Source organism: Tachysurus vachellii, chromosome 7 (assembly GCF_030014155.1).
Source record: "Tachysurus vachellii isolate PV-2020 chromosome 7, HZAU_Pvac_v1, whole genome shotgun sequence".
In the NCBI taxonomy this organism is placed as follows: domain Eukaryota; kingdom Metazoa; phylum Chordata; class Actinopteri; order Siluriformes; family Bagridae; genus Tachysurus; species Tachysurus vachellii.
In genome coordinates this window covers 29,687,453-29,703,433 of record NC_083466.1, presented here as the reverse complement: position 1 = coordinate 29,703,433, position 15,981 = coordinate 29,687,453, and the positions used below count along the sequence as shown (strand labels likewise).

Sequence of the window (15,981 nt, the reverse complement as noted above, 5' to 3'; positions counted from 1 at the left end):
TAAAATATTGCCTTTTCTTCAGAAAATAATTTATTTTAATAATTGCAGTATATATGGTTTAGATTGTTATACCACTAACTGTTAAAAGTACTGTTTGCTACTGCATTAATACTTTTTTAAGGTTTCTTGTGTTTTCATTTTTCATCCAGTAATGGGCATTTTTGTATTTCTTTGCCATAAACAAATAAATCGTAATAACTAAGTGAGTTGTATACATTCTTTAGTTTTAAAGTTAGAAAAGAACACAGATATTGGACCGGTATCGGCTCGGAAGAGAAAAGGTGGTATCGGTGCATCCCTAGTTTTTACACAGATTGGTTTTATTTATGGACCTAAATACAGCTTTAAAAGCAGAAAAAGGGGGAATTATTCTGTTTTTTATTATAGATGTAATTTTTTTATATATACATTAAATGTAATCTTTGTAATATATGTTTTTGTGAATTTTGTTTTTGTAATATGTGTGGTGGAATTCTTTTAAACATTTCTTGCTGTTTTAAAAATTTTTGTATATTAAAGAGACCCTAAAAAAATCTCTCACTTTTTTCTACAACCCCAAAAATTGCGTTAACGATTCAGTTTGACTATTTGAACAATAATTTGATCAAAATAATGATGCCTTGTTATACTTTGGATTGACAAACAGTGAAAGGTTTTTGTTTATACAAAAAAAATTGCTATAAAAAGATCTTTAATATTGTAAGAAATGCACAACACTGTATCTTAAATAATAAATTCATAGTCATAATTCTGCCACAAATTTGATTCCAGAAAGTCTGTGACCCTGTGGAACTGATCAGCTGAAATATTTCGAGCTCCACAGCAGCACCTGAGGCTTTGTTTTAAACAGAAACACAACTAGAAAGCTGCTAAAATGTGATTTCTTTGGCTTTTATCCAGGGCTCTGTAGCTCACATCAGTGCAGGGCTTGTGCCATTGGATAGTTAATAAAAACCTTATTAGAAATGTTGTAATGTGGTCTTGTGTAAAGTTTAACCTAGGTTGCTCGTTGTGATCCAATGCTATCAAGTTCACTGTACTCTCCTATATATTATGGAGTTCAATATTTGGGACCTTTGGTGTTGAAAGATTATTAATATTGTCAGAAAAGCAGGTGTCATGGATAAAATTAAGGCCCAAATGTGTGGAGCTAAAAAACATGATTTATTACATACAGCACAACACAAAAACCAGGCAACACCTTGGAAAAGAAAAGAAGCCGAAACAGAGACACGAAAACCTATTGTTCCAACAGGTAAACGGTCCAGACAAGATACTGACAAATATATAAGATTATCACAATTGTTAGAATGCTGATTTCTGCAATGTGAATTGCACATTCCTCTGATGCATGTTGGGAAGCGTTTGCACCACGATGCATTGTGTCATGATCTGAGATTACATCCCTAGTATTAATGACTCAGCATAACATCAGCTGACTCAGCATAAAGTCTTATAGAATGGAAAAACTGTAAAAATGTTAACTTTTGAAGTTAGTAGTTATCATATGTAAAAAAAAAAAAAGAGTCTAGTGAGGGAATGACTGCTATAAACATTTTGGGTACATTCCACAACTCTTCTTCTTTCGGCTTTTCCCTTCAGGGGTCGACCAGAGCGAATCATCTCTCTCCACCTATCCTTATCTTCTGCATCCTCAACACTTGCACCTAATAGCTTCATATCCTCATTAATTGCATCCATATACCTCCTCTTTGGCCTTCCTCTTTGCCTCCTGCCTGGCAGCTCCATGTCCAACATTCTCCTACCAATATACTCACTCTCCCTCCTCTGAACATGTCCAAACCATCTTAATCTGGCCTCCCTAACTTTGCCCTCCAAACGTCCAACATGAGCTGTCCCTCTGATGTACTCGTTCCTAATCCTGTCCAATCTTGTCACTCCCAAAGAGAACCTCAACATCTTCAGCTCGGCTACCTCTACTGTAGCTCTGACTCCTGTCTCTTCTTCAGTGACACTGTCTCTAAACCATACAGCATGGCCGGTCTCACCACTGTCCTGTACACCTTCCCGTTGATTCTCGCTGATATTTTCCTATCACACAGAACTCTTGACACCTTTCTCCACCCATTCCAACCTGCCTGCACTCGCTTCTTTACCTCTTTCCCACTCTCTCCATTACTCTGTACTTAAACTCCTGTACCTTCTTCACCTCTTCACCCTGCAAGCTTACTGTTCCACTTCCCTCCCTTTCATTCACACACATGCACTCAGTCTTACTACAACTGGCTTTCATTCCTCTGGAGGTGCATTCAAACCTCCACCTCTCCAGGTTTTTCCTCCACCTGCTCCCTGCTCTTACTACAGATCACAATGTCATCTGCAAACATCATCGTCCAAGGAGACTCCTATCTGATCTCCTCTGACAACTGGTCTATCATTATAGCAAACAGGAAGGGGCTCAGAGCTGATTTCAGATGCAGTCCCACCTCCACTTTGAACTCCTCTGTCTGACCTACAGCACACCTCACCATTGTCCTGCTCCTTTCATACATGTCCTGCACCACTCTGACATACTTCTCTGCTACTGGACATTCCACAACATTACATGTAATTAACAGCTAAACTGTGATGTAGTGTTCTGTGATGAATATGAAATTGCAATTTTGGGAAAAAAGTAAACTTTGGCATTAACAGAAACGCTGCTTCACCACACCACCTAACAGTCAGTATTTTATGAGAACAGCAACACAAGCATAGTTTTATTTCTTATTTATTGCTGTCAACACTTTTGTTTCAGAATGGGGTTCCTGGGAGGAGACATAACTATTCACAATAAAACTCAGTACAAATGGACCGTCTGCATCGAATCTAAGGAGCCATGGCCTAAGTCTGACGTATATTTTACAGTAATGCACACAGTCAATATGTTTCCTTAAGTTATTATAAAATTGCAAACATTTTGTGTGAAAACATTCAAGATTTTTGTTTCTATCGTTTTTCATGCATGTGAATATTTAACATCTCCTATCTGTTCCTGTCTGTTTAGTTCACAGTTGGAGGATATGAAGAAAAAGTTAAAGAAATCATTGTACCCATCACCATTATCAGAACAATCTACATCAATGTGAAATATGGCGAGTGCTCAGAGAGAGACTGCTACAAAAATCCACATTTGTGGTACATGTTTGATCCAAAAGATGATCCATACTTCACAATTCGAGAGAGTGGAGACCACGAGCAAATACATCTGGACTGCAATAGACATTATGAGAAGAAGAAATCAACATGCCCAAACTATGGTATGTCAATTGTGTATGAAGTATTTTTAGTAATATTTTCATATACCATGTTTGCTGAATGCAGCAACAAATGATATTCAGCTATCTCAGATTAGATCCCAACTATCTCATGTCATATTATACAATCCATACAATTCACAAAAAACTCATCTAAAAACTCTCAGTTGTGTTTAGGATAATTTTTAGTTACTTTATTAAAATGGAATTGTTTCAAGTAGATTGTCATGAAATGGAAACAAGCAATTCATTCAGGTTAATTTTGTCTTTCCTGGTGGTCAGATTTCAGCTTCTCCAGAGGCTTCACTAAACATTTCAGCTGTGAGATATATTATCTCCAGGTGGTCCCGAGTCAGCCTCAGAGGGATTTGTCCAATAAGACCGTTCCTGATGAATCTCTAGCAGCATCTGTCACTGTAAATTTCCCTGCTTGCTTTAACTACTGTATAACCTGTTGATTGAGAGAACTTCACACTCCTCCAGATTGTCAAGCTTCTCACCTGATTTGGAATTGAAACCCCAAGGACCTTGCAAAGGACTTTTCAATTGTCTATATGTGCAACCTTATTCTTCAGACATTGCCCACATGGGCGAGGTCTCGCCCCTCACCGCATAGGCCATTAGGTGAACTAGGAAAAAGTGGCTAGAAAGATATTTTCATTCCCACGCCTGGGCACTACTTTTTATATGCATTTTTGCATAGACAACACCCTTTTGGACTTTATGTTAAAAGTTCTCCACAAAAAATCCTGCAGTTTTTTGACACGATCCATAAATGTGTATAATTGTGAATTTAAAAACACTAAAATCTTATGCTGCTGATTTTGCTTATAACTTTATTTATTTTAATTTTAGCAACACAAAATCTCTCTCAAACTGACCTTTATACTGTACATGTACCTAAATATTTGAGAAATGTATTGGTGCATTAAATACTCTTGTGAATGTACTGTAGACCATAAAATATGGCAAATTTCTAGAAAATATGCTTCAACTTCATGGATTGGCACCAAGCAAAATTAAACATACATACAAAACTGTCATATATTATACATCAAAAATTTTAGTAGGCACAGAAACATAAAGAAGAAGCACACTTTGGCCTAAGATGCGAATTGTGTTGTTGTCTTCTGATCCCGTCCATAAATTTTCACCAGTTGTGTACCACCACCAGCTCTACGTGAACGTTCTAGATTTTTAATACTCATTTCTGGATACTGGTTAATCACAAAGTTTATCTTTGTACATTTGTGCTTCAGAGCAAGCTTGACTATGTACTGCAGTATGGTCTCGGCGAGCTCTCCAAAGGTAATTGGTATGGACCGAATGGCTTAAATGACTGTCATACTATTGAAGAGAATAGCTCCATCTGCAGGATCTTTGTCAACTAAACATTCTCCACCTTTGGTTTCCAATAAATCCAAAAGAGCTGATTTGTTTGTTTTATCAAGTGAACCATCAGCACTGGCTAAAGGATATGATACTGTTCCCAAGGAGTAGGACAGAATTTCCCGCAGCTCTATCTTTCTACTTTCAGCTATGATGAGTAGTCTGGAGAATAGCTTCTTGTCGGCAAGCAGAATCACTTCCTTGCCGACTGTTGATTTCTTCTTTGTCTTTGCTTGGTCACTGAAGGTTTTTAGTTTTTGTGTTTTGATGGGAGCAAATATATCAACTGATCGTGATAACAGTCTTTGGTCTATAAACACTATAAACAGCATTCTCCTCCTTTTCCAGAGAATCAAATCAAATCAAATTTTATTTGTCACATACACAAAGTATGACATGCAGTGAAATGCCTTTTACAACTGTCTGGTATTCAAGCAAAAAAGGAAAAAGGAATGCAATTTGGGATAAAAAGAAATAATAAAACCAAAAGGAGGTAGATAAATAAAGTATGAACTATATAAAAACTATATAAAAATATAAAAATAGGAAAATATATGTGAAAAATAGTGTCTATACATAAATGTATTTTTATGATTGTCCTCGATCCATGTCCAGTATGGTGTGTATAAAGTGTATAAAGTGGCACTGTGCTGTGCAAATCCAAGTGTCAGTCAAATCAGTGCAAAAAAGGTGTGCAGAAAAACTGTGAAGATGGAGGGAGCGGTCCAGTATAAGATCCTGGATGTTTCCTGGTTTAAACTCTGAATGGCTTGTGGGAAGAAGCTTCTGCTCATTCTCTTTGTGTTTGCTATCAGGGAGCGGAAGCGTTTCCCTGAAGGCAACAAAGAAAAGAGTCCATTGTTGGGATGGCTGAGGTCTTTTACAATCTTCCAGGCCCTGGTCCGGCACCGCGTGCTGTAGGTCAGGGAGCTCGGTGTGAATGGTGCGTTCAGCTGATCACCCCACCCTCTGGAGGGCTCGCCTGTCCTGCATGGTGCTGTTCCTGAACCAGGAAGTGATACTACCCGCCAGGAAGCTCTCAATTGTGCAGGTGTAGAAAGTCTTTAGCAACTGAGAGGGTTGTTTGAAGACCCTTAAGCGTCTCAGATGGTACAGACGTGCCGGGCCTTCTTCTGCTCCGGGTGTGTGTTCATGGTGTGTGTGTTCACTGCTGTGTGTGTACACTTTGGATGGGTTAAATGCAGAGAACGAATTCTGAGTATGGGTCACCATACTTAGCCGTATGTCACGTCACACTCACACTTTTCACCAGGGTGTTGATGTGATAGGACCAAGAAAACTCCTTAGTCTTGCTGATGTCCAGGAGAAGATTGTTCTCCTGGCACCATTTCTCCAGGTTTTTACTCTCGTAGGTAGGCCGTCTCATCGTTGTTGTAGATCAGGCCCACCACAACAGTGTCATCAGCAAACTTGATGATGGTGGTGGAGTTGGAAGTATCCACACAGTCATATGTGTACAGTGAGTACAGCAGGGGGCTCAGAACACAACACTGTAAGACGCAGCCTTGTACTCGTCCATGTCCTTGGTGGCGAGCCCCGTGTTGTAGGCAGCGCAGCGGGATCTCATTGAGGATGGTTTTATCCACCCACGGCTTCTGGTTGGGAAACCTTCTGATGGTTGTTTTCTGCACCGTATCATCTGTTGGTTTCCAGATGAATCATACAACCACTTCTGTAAACATGTTGACGTCATCAGAGCTGCGCCTGAACATGTCCCAGTCTGCGTCATCTAGAGCGTCCTGCAGAGTGGCTACTGATTGGTCAGTCCAACACGCGACCTCCCTCTGAACTGGAGCTTCCTGTTTCAGTCTTTGTTTGTAAACAGGCATGAGGAAGATGGCGGCATGGTCTGATTTCCCAAACGGTGGACGTGATTGTTCCTTGTAGCTGTTTTTAAATAGTGTGTAGCTGTTTTTAAATAGTGTGTAGCAGTGGTCCAGTGTCCTTTCGCCCCAGGTGGGGCAGGTGATGTGCTGCTGAAAGTTCGGAGGCATGCATTTGAGGTTAACACTGTTAAAGTCTCCCACCACAATGAGTGCAGCGTCCCGATGCTGTGTTTGGTGTAGCGTTAGTGTCTCTTGTAAGTCCCATACTGCAGTGTCCATGTCCGCTTGAGGTGGAATATAAACTACACTGACTATGACCGAGCTGAATTCCTGAGGTAGATAGAAGGGCCGACATTTGATGGCCAGTAGTTCCAGATTTGGTGTGCAGAAGCGTGAAAAAGGAACAATGCTTGCGCTGTCACACCAGTGGTTATTCACCATCAGACACACTCCACCTCCCCTTGACTTCCCCAACTCCAGTGTTCTGTCCATGCGGTAAACCGAGAAAACCTCGGCCGGCTGGATGGCGTGGTCCGGTCCCGCTGGGTTCAGCCATGTCTCGGTGAAGCAGAGAAGGTTGCAGTCCCGAATGTCCCACTAGAACTTGACCCTTGCCCTGAGGTCATCAAGCTTGTTTTCCAGAGACTGGATGTTGGCTAACAGGATACTAGGTAAGGGAGCGCGGTGTGCGCGTGCCCTCAGCCTGTTCCTGATGCCGGCTTGTTTCCCTCGCAGACGCCTGTGCAGGTCATGTTCTTTGTTCCCCTCAGGATCTCTCTCTGCCAGCATGGGTCCGTGTTTAACAAAGGCGAAGGGTGAGTGGATTGTACACCAATAGATATGAGCGGCTCTATCATATCTAATGATGACTTGTGGTATTGCACCTCCAGACTCCATATTTGTCTTGAATATGCACAAGAATGCTAGTGTCTTCCTTCATCTCAGCAGCTTTCAACAACTAGCCTATAAATAAAGATTATATAATATTACTGTATATATTACAAAACGAGATTGTAAATAAAAAACATTATGTGAAAACTGTCAACCGTTAAACAATATTGAGTGTTCTGGCTGTAGTTGTATGCAAAAAAATGAAAATCTGTAAACATTAAATAAATTATGTAATTGTAATTTAAATTTAGCCATAGTATCCAGCATATAGCATAAAACTTCAAAGTTAAAACGTGTGTGTGTTTGTTTACCCACCTGCAGACAACGTTTCTGCCTGTGAAAGATGGTCCTTCTGTCGTTTGCCTGCCACAGTAATGTACTTGTCTGTTTTCTTACAAATTATGCACAAGGCAGGAAGCACAGGACCTGCACAAGCTACTTGCAGGCCCGTCCTGGACCTAAGTTTCTTTTTAGGACCTTCAGTTGTTGAGGTACTACTACTTGATGATACAGATTGGTCTTTGTGAGCATCTTGAACTTCAGGATGCGGTATGAAATGCCTGTAGGAAGTGGAGTGAAACCCAGTGTCTTTGGGAACATTTTCAAATTCAATTTCTAGACAATGTTTGGATGTTTCTGCTATTCTCTGATTCTCACCATGCAAACCAAGCCACCCTTTAGCACTATTCGGATGGGACTAGTTTTCCAAATGACGTTTGAGTGAGAATTTTTTTCAGCCGACGTCTGTCATTTCATGTATGGATTTGGACGGGACTAACATCTCTGTGTTTATTACGGAGGTAGGAGTGTCTGTGTTTTACATGTGGGCGTTGCACAAGACCACATGTCCAGGATGCGTGGATTGCGTATGGTCATATGACTGATCAATAAACTTGAATACCGGTGCGTGAGGGTTAATACGGTAGTTCACGTTGACCAAAACAGACAAGAAAACGTGTTTTGGAAAAAACATTTTCGGCAATCACAGACATTTGCATTCGGACGGGATTAGATTTCTCAGAGGAGCGCCAGTTTTGCTGAAAAACAGTAGGTAATTTGCTCTGAAATTTTTACACAGGTCGTGTGAGAAAAAAACAGACATGGCAGATTCGGACGGGATTTAAATCACAAAGTACGTCTGTGAAACTGAAATTTCTCTAATGACCCCACAACATGCTTGTACAAAATATATATATTTATATATACAGTATATATATATATATATATATATACATATATATATATATATATATATATATATGTATATATATATATATATATATGCATATGCGCCATTCGCTCAGCTCGGGAAGCTTCCCCTACTGCACTATAGCTGAGTGGATATACAACATGCTTGTTGCAAATATGCCGCCATCCGCACAGCTCAGGGGAAGCTTCCCCTGCTGCACTATAGCTGAGTGGATATACAACATGCTTGTTGCAAATATGCCGTCATCTGCTCAGCTCAGGGGAAGCTTCCCCTGCTGAACCTAGCTGACTGGATATACAACATGCTTGTTGTACAATAAAAAAAATACAAAAATATGTGCATTTGCTCAGCCCAGGGTGACGCTTTCCCTGACTATTGATTAGCCCCGGATGTACTAGAGTCCTCTACAGGGCGCTGCTTCCCCTACCTGTCATCGCTAGCTTATGCACAACATGTCGTCACCATATTACTGCCGCGGGGCATATTCTGCTTCCCCCCGTTATGCTGCACACTCGGCCTCAACAACTTCTACAGCTACAAGCTTGCGCAAATATGCCGCCATCTGCTCAGCCCAGGGCGATGCGTCCCCTGATTGTCAATTAGCCCCGGACGTACTAGCCTTTAAAAATATGTTCAAATACTAAGCCCCACAAGCAACCAGAGTCCTCTACAGGGTGCATGCTTCCCCTACCTGTTCCCACTATAGCATAGTGTATATACTACATGCTCGTCGTTTTATCGCTGCCGCAGGGGCATATCATGCTTCCCCTTCTACAACTCATACTCGGCTCTACAGACTACAGCAACATACTCGTCGCAACATGCGCCATTCGCTCAGCCCAGGGTGACCTTCCCCTGATCGTTGATTAGCTGGATGTACTAGCTTCATACTGCAACATCGTTTTCTTCCCTCAGGATGTCGACACCAAGCTTCATGAGAAACCAGAGTTTCCCCAGGACGCGTGCTCCCCTACCCGTCCTCACTATTATTAGTGGATATCCAACATGCTTGTTCATATCGCTGCGCAGGGGTGCATCATGCTCCCCCTTTGCTTCACACTTCACTTTAACTGACTCAGCAACGTGCTCGTTGCAATATGCCGACATTCGCTCAGCCAGGACGACGCTCCTCCGATCTTCAATCAGTCTCGGATCTCTGTCCACGACGCGCACCAATCCGGTTACGACATCCATATTACCCAACCATTTAAATTCCCATTCACAGAGCCGTTCTAACGCTTCGCTGCTGCCGCGATCTAAACTCCCTCCTCCAACCCCAACTCCACCATGCCGGAACCCGTGTTGCTGTACCAGTTTACGTCATAAATCTCCACATATTTTTCTCTCTCTCTCTCCCTCTCTCTCTAATTATTTAATTATCTATCTATCCATTCATTTATTACTTTCCAAAAACGATTAGTGAAAACGAAACGAAAAGTGAGCATATCAATACTATGCATGCTTAGTGGTTCTGTTATACGGGGGGTCTATTCTATTTTCTAGTCGCTGCTCTCCCCGTTCTGTCCATGCATGCGCATGGACGGGCGCGTGGATTCTTGCCCAGAACAGAACCATACTGCCAACACTAACTGTATGCATATCATCTAATAAATTCCTTTGTGACAAAGTGGTCCTGACAGAAAAGCATTATTGATGAGTAAGCATGTGTTGTACCACTTTCAGGGAAAATTGAAGATGATGACAGAGAGGCAGAAGAGCAACGTAGATGGGAAGAGGAGCTTCGTAGACAAAAAGAGGCACAGCGTAGACAGGAAGAGGCACAGCGTAGACAGGAAGAGGCGCAGCGTAGACAGGAAGAGGAGCGGCGTAGACAGGAAGAGGAGGAGCGTAGACGTGAAGAGGCGCAGCGTATACGTGAAGAGGCGCAGCATAGACAGGAAGAGGCGCAGCGTAGACAGGAAGAGGAGCGGCGTAGACAAGAAGAGGAGCGGCTTAGACAGGAAGAGGAGGAGCGTAGACGGGAAGAGGCGCGGCGGAGACGAGAAGAGGCGCGGCGTAGACAGGAAGAGGTGCAGCGTAGACAGGAAGAGGCGCGGCATAGACAAGAAGAGGAGCGGCATAGACAAGAAGAGGCGCGGCGTAGACAGGAAGAGGCGCGGCGTAGACAAGAAGAGGCGCGGCGTAGACAAGAAGAGGCGCGGCGTAGACAAGAAGAGGCGCGGCGTAGACAAGAAGAGGAGCGGCGTAGACAAGAAGAGGCGCGGCGTAGACAAGAAGAGGCGCGGCGTAGACAAGAAGAGGAGCGGCGTAGACAAGAAGAGGAGCGGCGTAGACAAGAAGAGGAGCGGCGTAGACAAGAAGAGGAGCGGCGTAGACAAAAAGAGGCGCAAATTGTGGAACAGTTTATAAGAGAATATTTCAATAGACAAAAAGAAGAGGAGCAGAGGCGTCAGGCTCAACTTGAACGTGAACGACAAATTGAGGAACAGATTACAAAGGAAATTGAGCTTGCCATTAAGAAGCTTTCACAAGCCACAAAGACACTGAAGCAGAAACAGAGGCTGAGAGGCCATGAGCTCCATCACCAAACTCATATAATGCAACAGCCTCTGGAGGCTGAAATTGAAATAGATGAGGTAACAGATTTAAATGATCATTAATAGAAATAAAAAAACAATTCTCAGGTCTTGTTATTAGTTAAATATTATTTTCTAAAATTGTTAATATTATGCATCAGCTGAAGACTGTTACATAATGTTATTATTTTTTAATACAGGTTCCAGAAATAGAGAAGAAATACTCAGAGCTCCTGTGTGAATATCAAATGACTGATGAGGAAGACTCAGAGGAGACATTAGAAGACAGGATGAAAACCCTGCAAAATGAGTTAATGGTGGAGTACTGTAAGAAACACGACCTGTCCAGTAGCTGCGTGTTTTCTTTCGACACTGCAGTTGGTTATGAGACTTTGCCTCTACATGATAGACTGACAGTGCTTGAGACAGTACTGCAGTTAGTTTTTGAGGAGGATGAAAACGACCACACACATAAACATGATCGGGATTTCCTCTTGGATGTGCTCGAACTGTTGCAAGACGATCATCCATCACTCGCGTTTAAACTTTTACAGAACGTTCTTCAAACTGATATGCAACTTTCTACACAGAGTAAAGAAATTCTGTGTCAGATTGCGTTCAACAACACATGGAAACTAGCAGAAATAACAGATTTCATGCGTTATGTTGTCAGGAATGACAAAGACCAAGTGCAGGCAATACTTCACATTGCACAGACCTACAAGTTGGAGTATGGGAATGTCCTCAATGCTTTAGATAAATCTGATCCCCTCAGATGGCTGAAAGGGTATGTTGACACAGAGAGACACAAAAATGCTTATACTATTATTAGTGAAATGCGCAACTCAAACTACCCTGAGAATGTCCTGACAATACTAGAGGATGTTCTGGTATATCTGGAAACAGAGCTTCCAAAATACAAAAGAACTCCTCTCCATAAAAATGACATTCAGAGTGTAAAGAAAATGGTTAAAGAACTGGATTTTACCAACCCAGACAGACAAGTTCTCAAAAGTGTACTAGTGCAAATATCACTCGCAGTAAAAATGTTCTCTGCTGTCACTATTCAAAAGGGTAAAGAGGAAAAAGTCATTGATGGATATCTTCCCAGATTAACTCAAATTGCAGCCGTGGTGGCTTTCCTGCTTCCAAAATCAAAAACCAACACAGGTTGTCTTCTTGAAATTGGGACAGGTGAAGGGAAATCTTGTATATTAGCCATGCTTGCTGTGATCCATGCCATGCGTGGTGTGAAGGTGGACATTGTGACCAGCTCTCCGGTACTCGCCCGTCGTGATTTAGAGGAATGGAGCAAACTTTACAAGATGTTCGACATAACGTCATCTGCTGTTCCTCCAGTGCTGAATGATGTCTCATCTGAAGAACAAGAAGAACTAACTCAGGAAGCATACAAACAAGATGTAGTGTATAGTACTGTTGGAACATTTGCAGCAGATACACTGAAACAAGAGTTTGAGAAGAAAACAACTCGAGGAGACAGGAGGTTTGAGATGGTCCTTGTGGATGAGGTTGACTACATGACCTTGGATAATGGAGTTCAAATAACATTTCTGTCCCATGAGTCCAGTGGACTCCAACATTTGGAACAAGTCCTAGCAAGCATCTGGGCCATAATATCTTCATGTCGACCAATTGCGGTAGAAGAAAATGGAGAGACCATGTGGGCAACAAGAGTCCAGAATTTTCACACAGCTGCCCTGATAGCAATGATTGGTTCAGATAAAAATGATAAATTTTCACCACTGGAAATTCTGTTGCCAGGCATTGAATTAGGCTTTTACTCAGAGGAAGATTTTGAAAATTTGAAGGACTCTATTAATGCAGAAGGAGAAAAGGAACATGGAGCTATTGAAAATGAGGCATGGAAGACCATCATGGCCAAAACAGGAATAGAACAACAGTATGATTTGCTCAATGTTCTTGAGATGGGGATGGAGGACAAGGTGGCATTTAACTGTTATATTTATCAGCCGGAAACAAGAAAAATGACTCAGTTTAGAGAGAAAAATTTAAAAACAGCATGTCAAAACATCAACATGCTGCTACTTGAGAATGGAAAAGCTTGTGAAATCCTGTCTGAAAATTTGCTTATTGAAGCCACTGTTAGCCAGTTGAAATCCAAAATAAAATACTCTCGAAAATGTAGTTCAGAAGAAGATAAAGAATCTCTTGTAATCCCTTCTTTCTTAGAGAAATACCTGGAAAATCAGCTGCCACTGTTTGTTGAGAATGCACTGAAGGCCATTCAGATGACCAAAGGCAGAGAATACATGATTGAGAGATCTCTAAAAGCTCAGGGATTAGATGTTGATGAAGATGACCAACACTTGTACCATGCAATAATCCCAGTGGACTTTCAGGCTAGTGGAATGCTGGAGAAAAGAAAACGGTGGGGTGATGGACTACAACAATTTCTGGAGATGAAGCATCAACTAACTTTATCTCCACTATCAAATGTGACAAACTACATGTCAAATTCAAATTTCTTTAAAAGATATCTCATGGGGAAAGGGATATTTGGTGTTTCTGGAACACTAGGTGGAGATGCAGACAAGGGTTTCCTGGCAAGACATTACAAAACGGACAGCTATGTCATACCACCTCATCAACGTCAGAAGGTTACTGAGCTGCCTGCAGTACAAGTGAGGGGAGGTACCGACCAGTGGATCCAAACTATTTGTGCCACAGTCTCAAAAGTCTCTAAACAAGGACAGGTGGTGTTAGTCGTGTGTGAGGACGTCAACACAGCAAATGCGCTCAATGACAAAATTGCAGCAGAAACTAAATATTCAGTTACCATGTACACGATGAGCGAGTGCCACAACATTGAGAACCAGGAGTTCGGCAAGGGACGGATCATTATTACCACTAACCTTGGAGGACGTGGGACAGACATTAAGGTCACAGAAGAGGTTAACCGCTGCGGTGGTCTCTTTGTGCTCCTCACCTACTTCCCCAATAACCGAAGAGTCGAGAAACAAGTCTTTGGACGAACAGGTCGAAAAGGCACCCCAGGGATGGTCCAGGTAATACTGGACCATGATCGTCTGGCCATGGCCTACCGAGGCCATTCTATTGAAGTCATGAGGGAACTGAGAGAAGAATGTGAAGTTAATCAAATAAAAGAAATGGAGAAGGAGAAATTAGCTGAAATTGAAATGAAGGAAGAGCTGTTCTCTACATTTTGTAAGTTCCTTAGTTACTTTGACAAGCATTATAGTACAATAGAGAAGATAGACCTCTTTGAAGTGAAAATAAAACATGCCCATAGTTATTTTAAATCTTTTCACGGTAAGATGGACTATCACCCAGCACTGAATGCTTTGAAGGAATCATGGGGTATATGGCTGATACTTCATACAGACCAGATTAACATACACAGTGACCTCACACACCTGAAAGAAGACTTAATCCAGAACTTGCAGGACACAAGTAACAAACTTTTACAAGGTCACAGTGAAAACTTTTATGACCACATACAGCAGGCTTTAGGAAGAACTGCCTTGCACCATCAAAACAAAAATAAATGTGACTATGGAGCAAAAACTTACTGGAAAAAAGCCTCTGACTCAGACAACTACTACAGAGCTGTTGCACTGTATAATCAGGCCTACATTACCATTAACTTGGCCAAAGAGGGCTACAAAAGTGAGGCACGTTCCTTACTCAAGGAGGCAGAGAAAACCTTAGATGTTTACATATCTGAAACAACCAGAACATTGAGCTTCTGTTCTTTGTCTGTTACTCGAGATTTTGAACCACACCACAGTGGCAGCTGTAACTTACAAATACAAATGCAGGCAAGGATGAACATATTTAACTCATGGAAACAAAATATCAAAAAAATACTTGACTTGTTCGGATCAGGCAGTGGAGACTTCAAAACTGTGGACTTGACTCTTTATAGTTTATCAAATGAGGAGGATTTTGTGTCTTCTACTGAACTCGGCCTCTTTCGTAATTATGGCCTTGCACTTGTGTTTGAGGTGAAACAAAAGCCCAAATTCTCATTTGATGCCCTGATTTGTTGTTTTCTTGGTGTGCTTCAGGTTGTAGCAGGAGTTCTGGTGTGCACCTTGTCAGCTGGTTCCATGTCCTCATTTGGTCTTGGCTTGATCTCAGAAGGTGTGTCTGATATGATCAGTGGAGTCATGGGTATGATAAATGGGACATTTGATTGGGCATCATGGGCAATATCTAAAGCAATAAGTATAGGAATCTCTTTGGCCTGTGGGGGATTCAGTGTTCTCAAAAGATCATTCTCTGCTGTGAAAAATGCTGCAAGTAATATTCTCAATGGCACCAAATCCCTAAAAAGTGTTGCATTTAATGCCCTGAAATCAGGTAAAAACATGTTTGTTTCAGCATGTAAATCCACCAAATCAGTGGTGTCATCAATATGTATGAAAAATCTCTCAAGGAATGCAGTCAAACCTATTTTGAAACAATCCTGTAAATATGCTGTTCAGGAATTGGCAATTCAAGGAGTAAACACTGCTTTGAACACATGGATCGATCCTAAAATTAAAAAGACTTTCCAACAAGGATTTCAAAATACTTTTAAGAAATCTGTACGTTCAACATTACACCAAAATAAAGAGTTTGTTCGAACACTCACAGATTTCATCAGCTCAGGAATTCCAAAGGCTGCCTTGCAGAAAGAATCTGGTTCTTATAGGATTAGCAAATCCCTAGAGAAGGAAATGATGGACCACACGGTTTACAATACAAACCTTGTCATGAATGATCTCATTGTAAACTGTAAACAGATACATCATGTGATTAACATACTCTCACAAGTATGGGACAAATAAGCAGAGTATGTTGCA

The 15,981-nt window shown here is 41.5% G+C and overlaps 1 protein-coding gene across 1 annotated transcript in view; it reads left to right on the top strand.

Annotated features, from left to right (window-relative positions):
* The window catches only part of LOC132849139 (uncharacterized), a 34,813-nt gene extending 18,841 nt beyond the window's left edge, over positions 1-15,972 (top strand). Inside the window, exons 2-5 of the mRNA XM_060875355.1 lie at positions 2,759-2,867; positions 3,008-3,260; positions 10,278-11,191; positions 11,332-15,972. Of these exons, the coding sequence (XP_060731338.1) occupies positions 2,760-2,867; positions 3,008-3,260; positions 10,278-11,191; positions 11,332-15,966 (5,910 nt within the window). The 5' untranslated portion in view covers position 2,759 and the 3' untranslated portion in view covers positions 15,967-15,972. The remainder of the gene's footprint in view (positions 1-2,758; positions 2,868-3,007; positions 3,261-10,277; positions 11,192-11,331) is intronic.
* Positions 15,973-15,981: the final 9 nt, after the last annotated feature.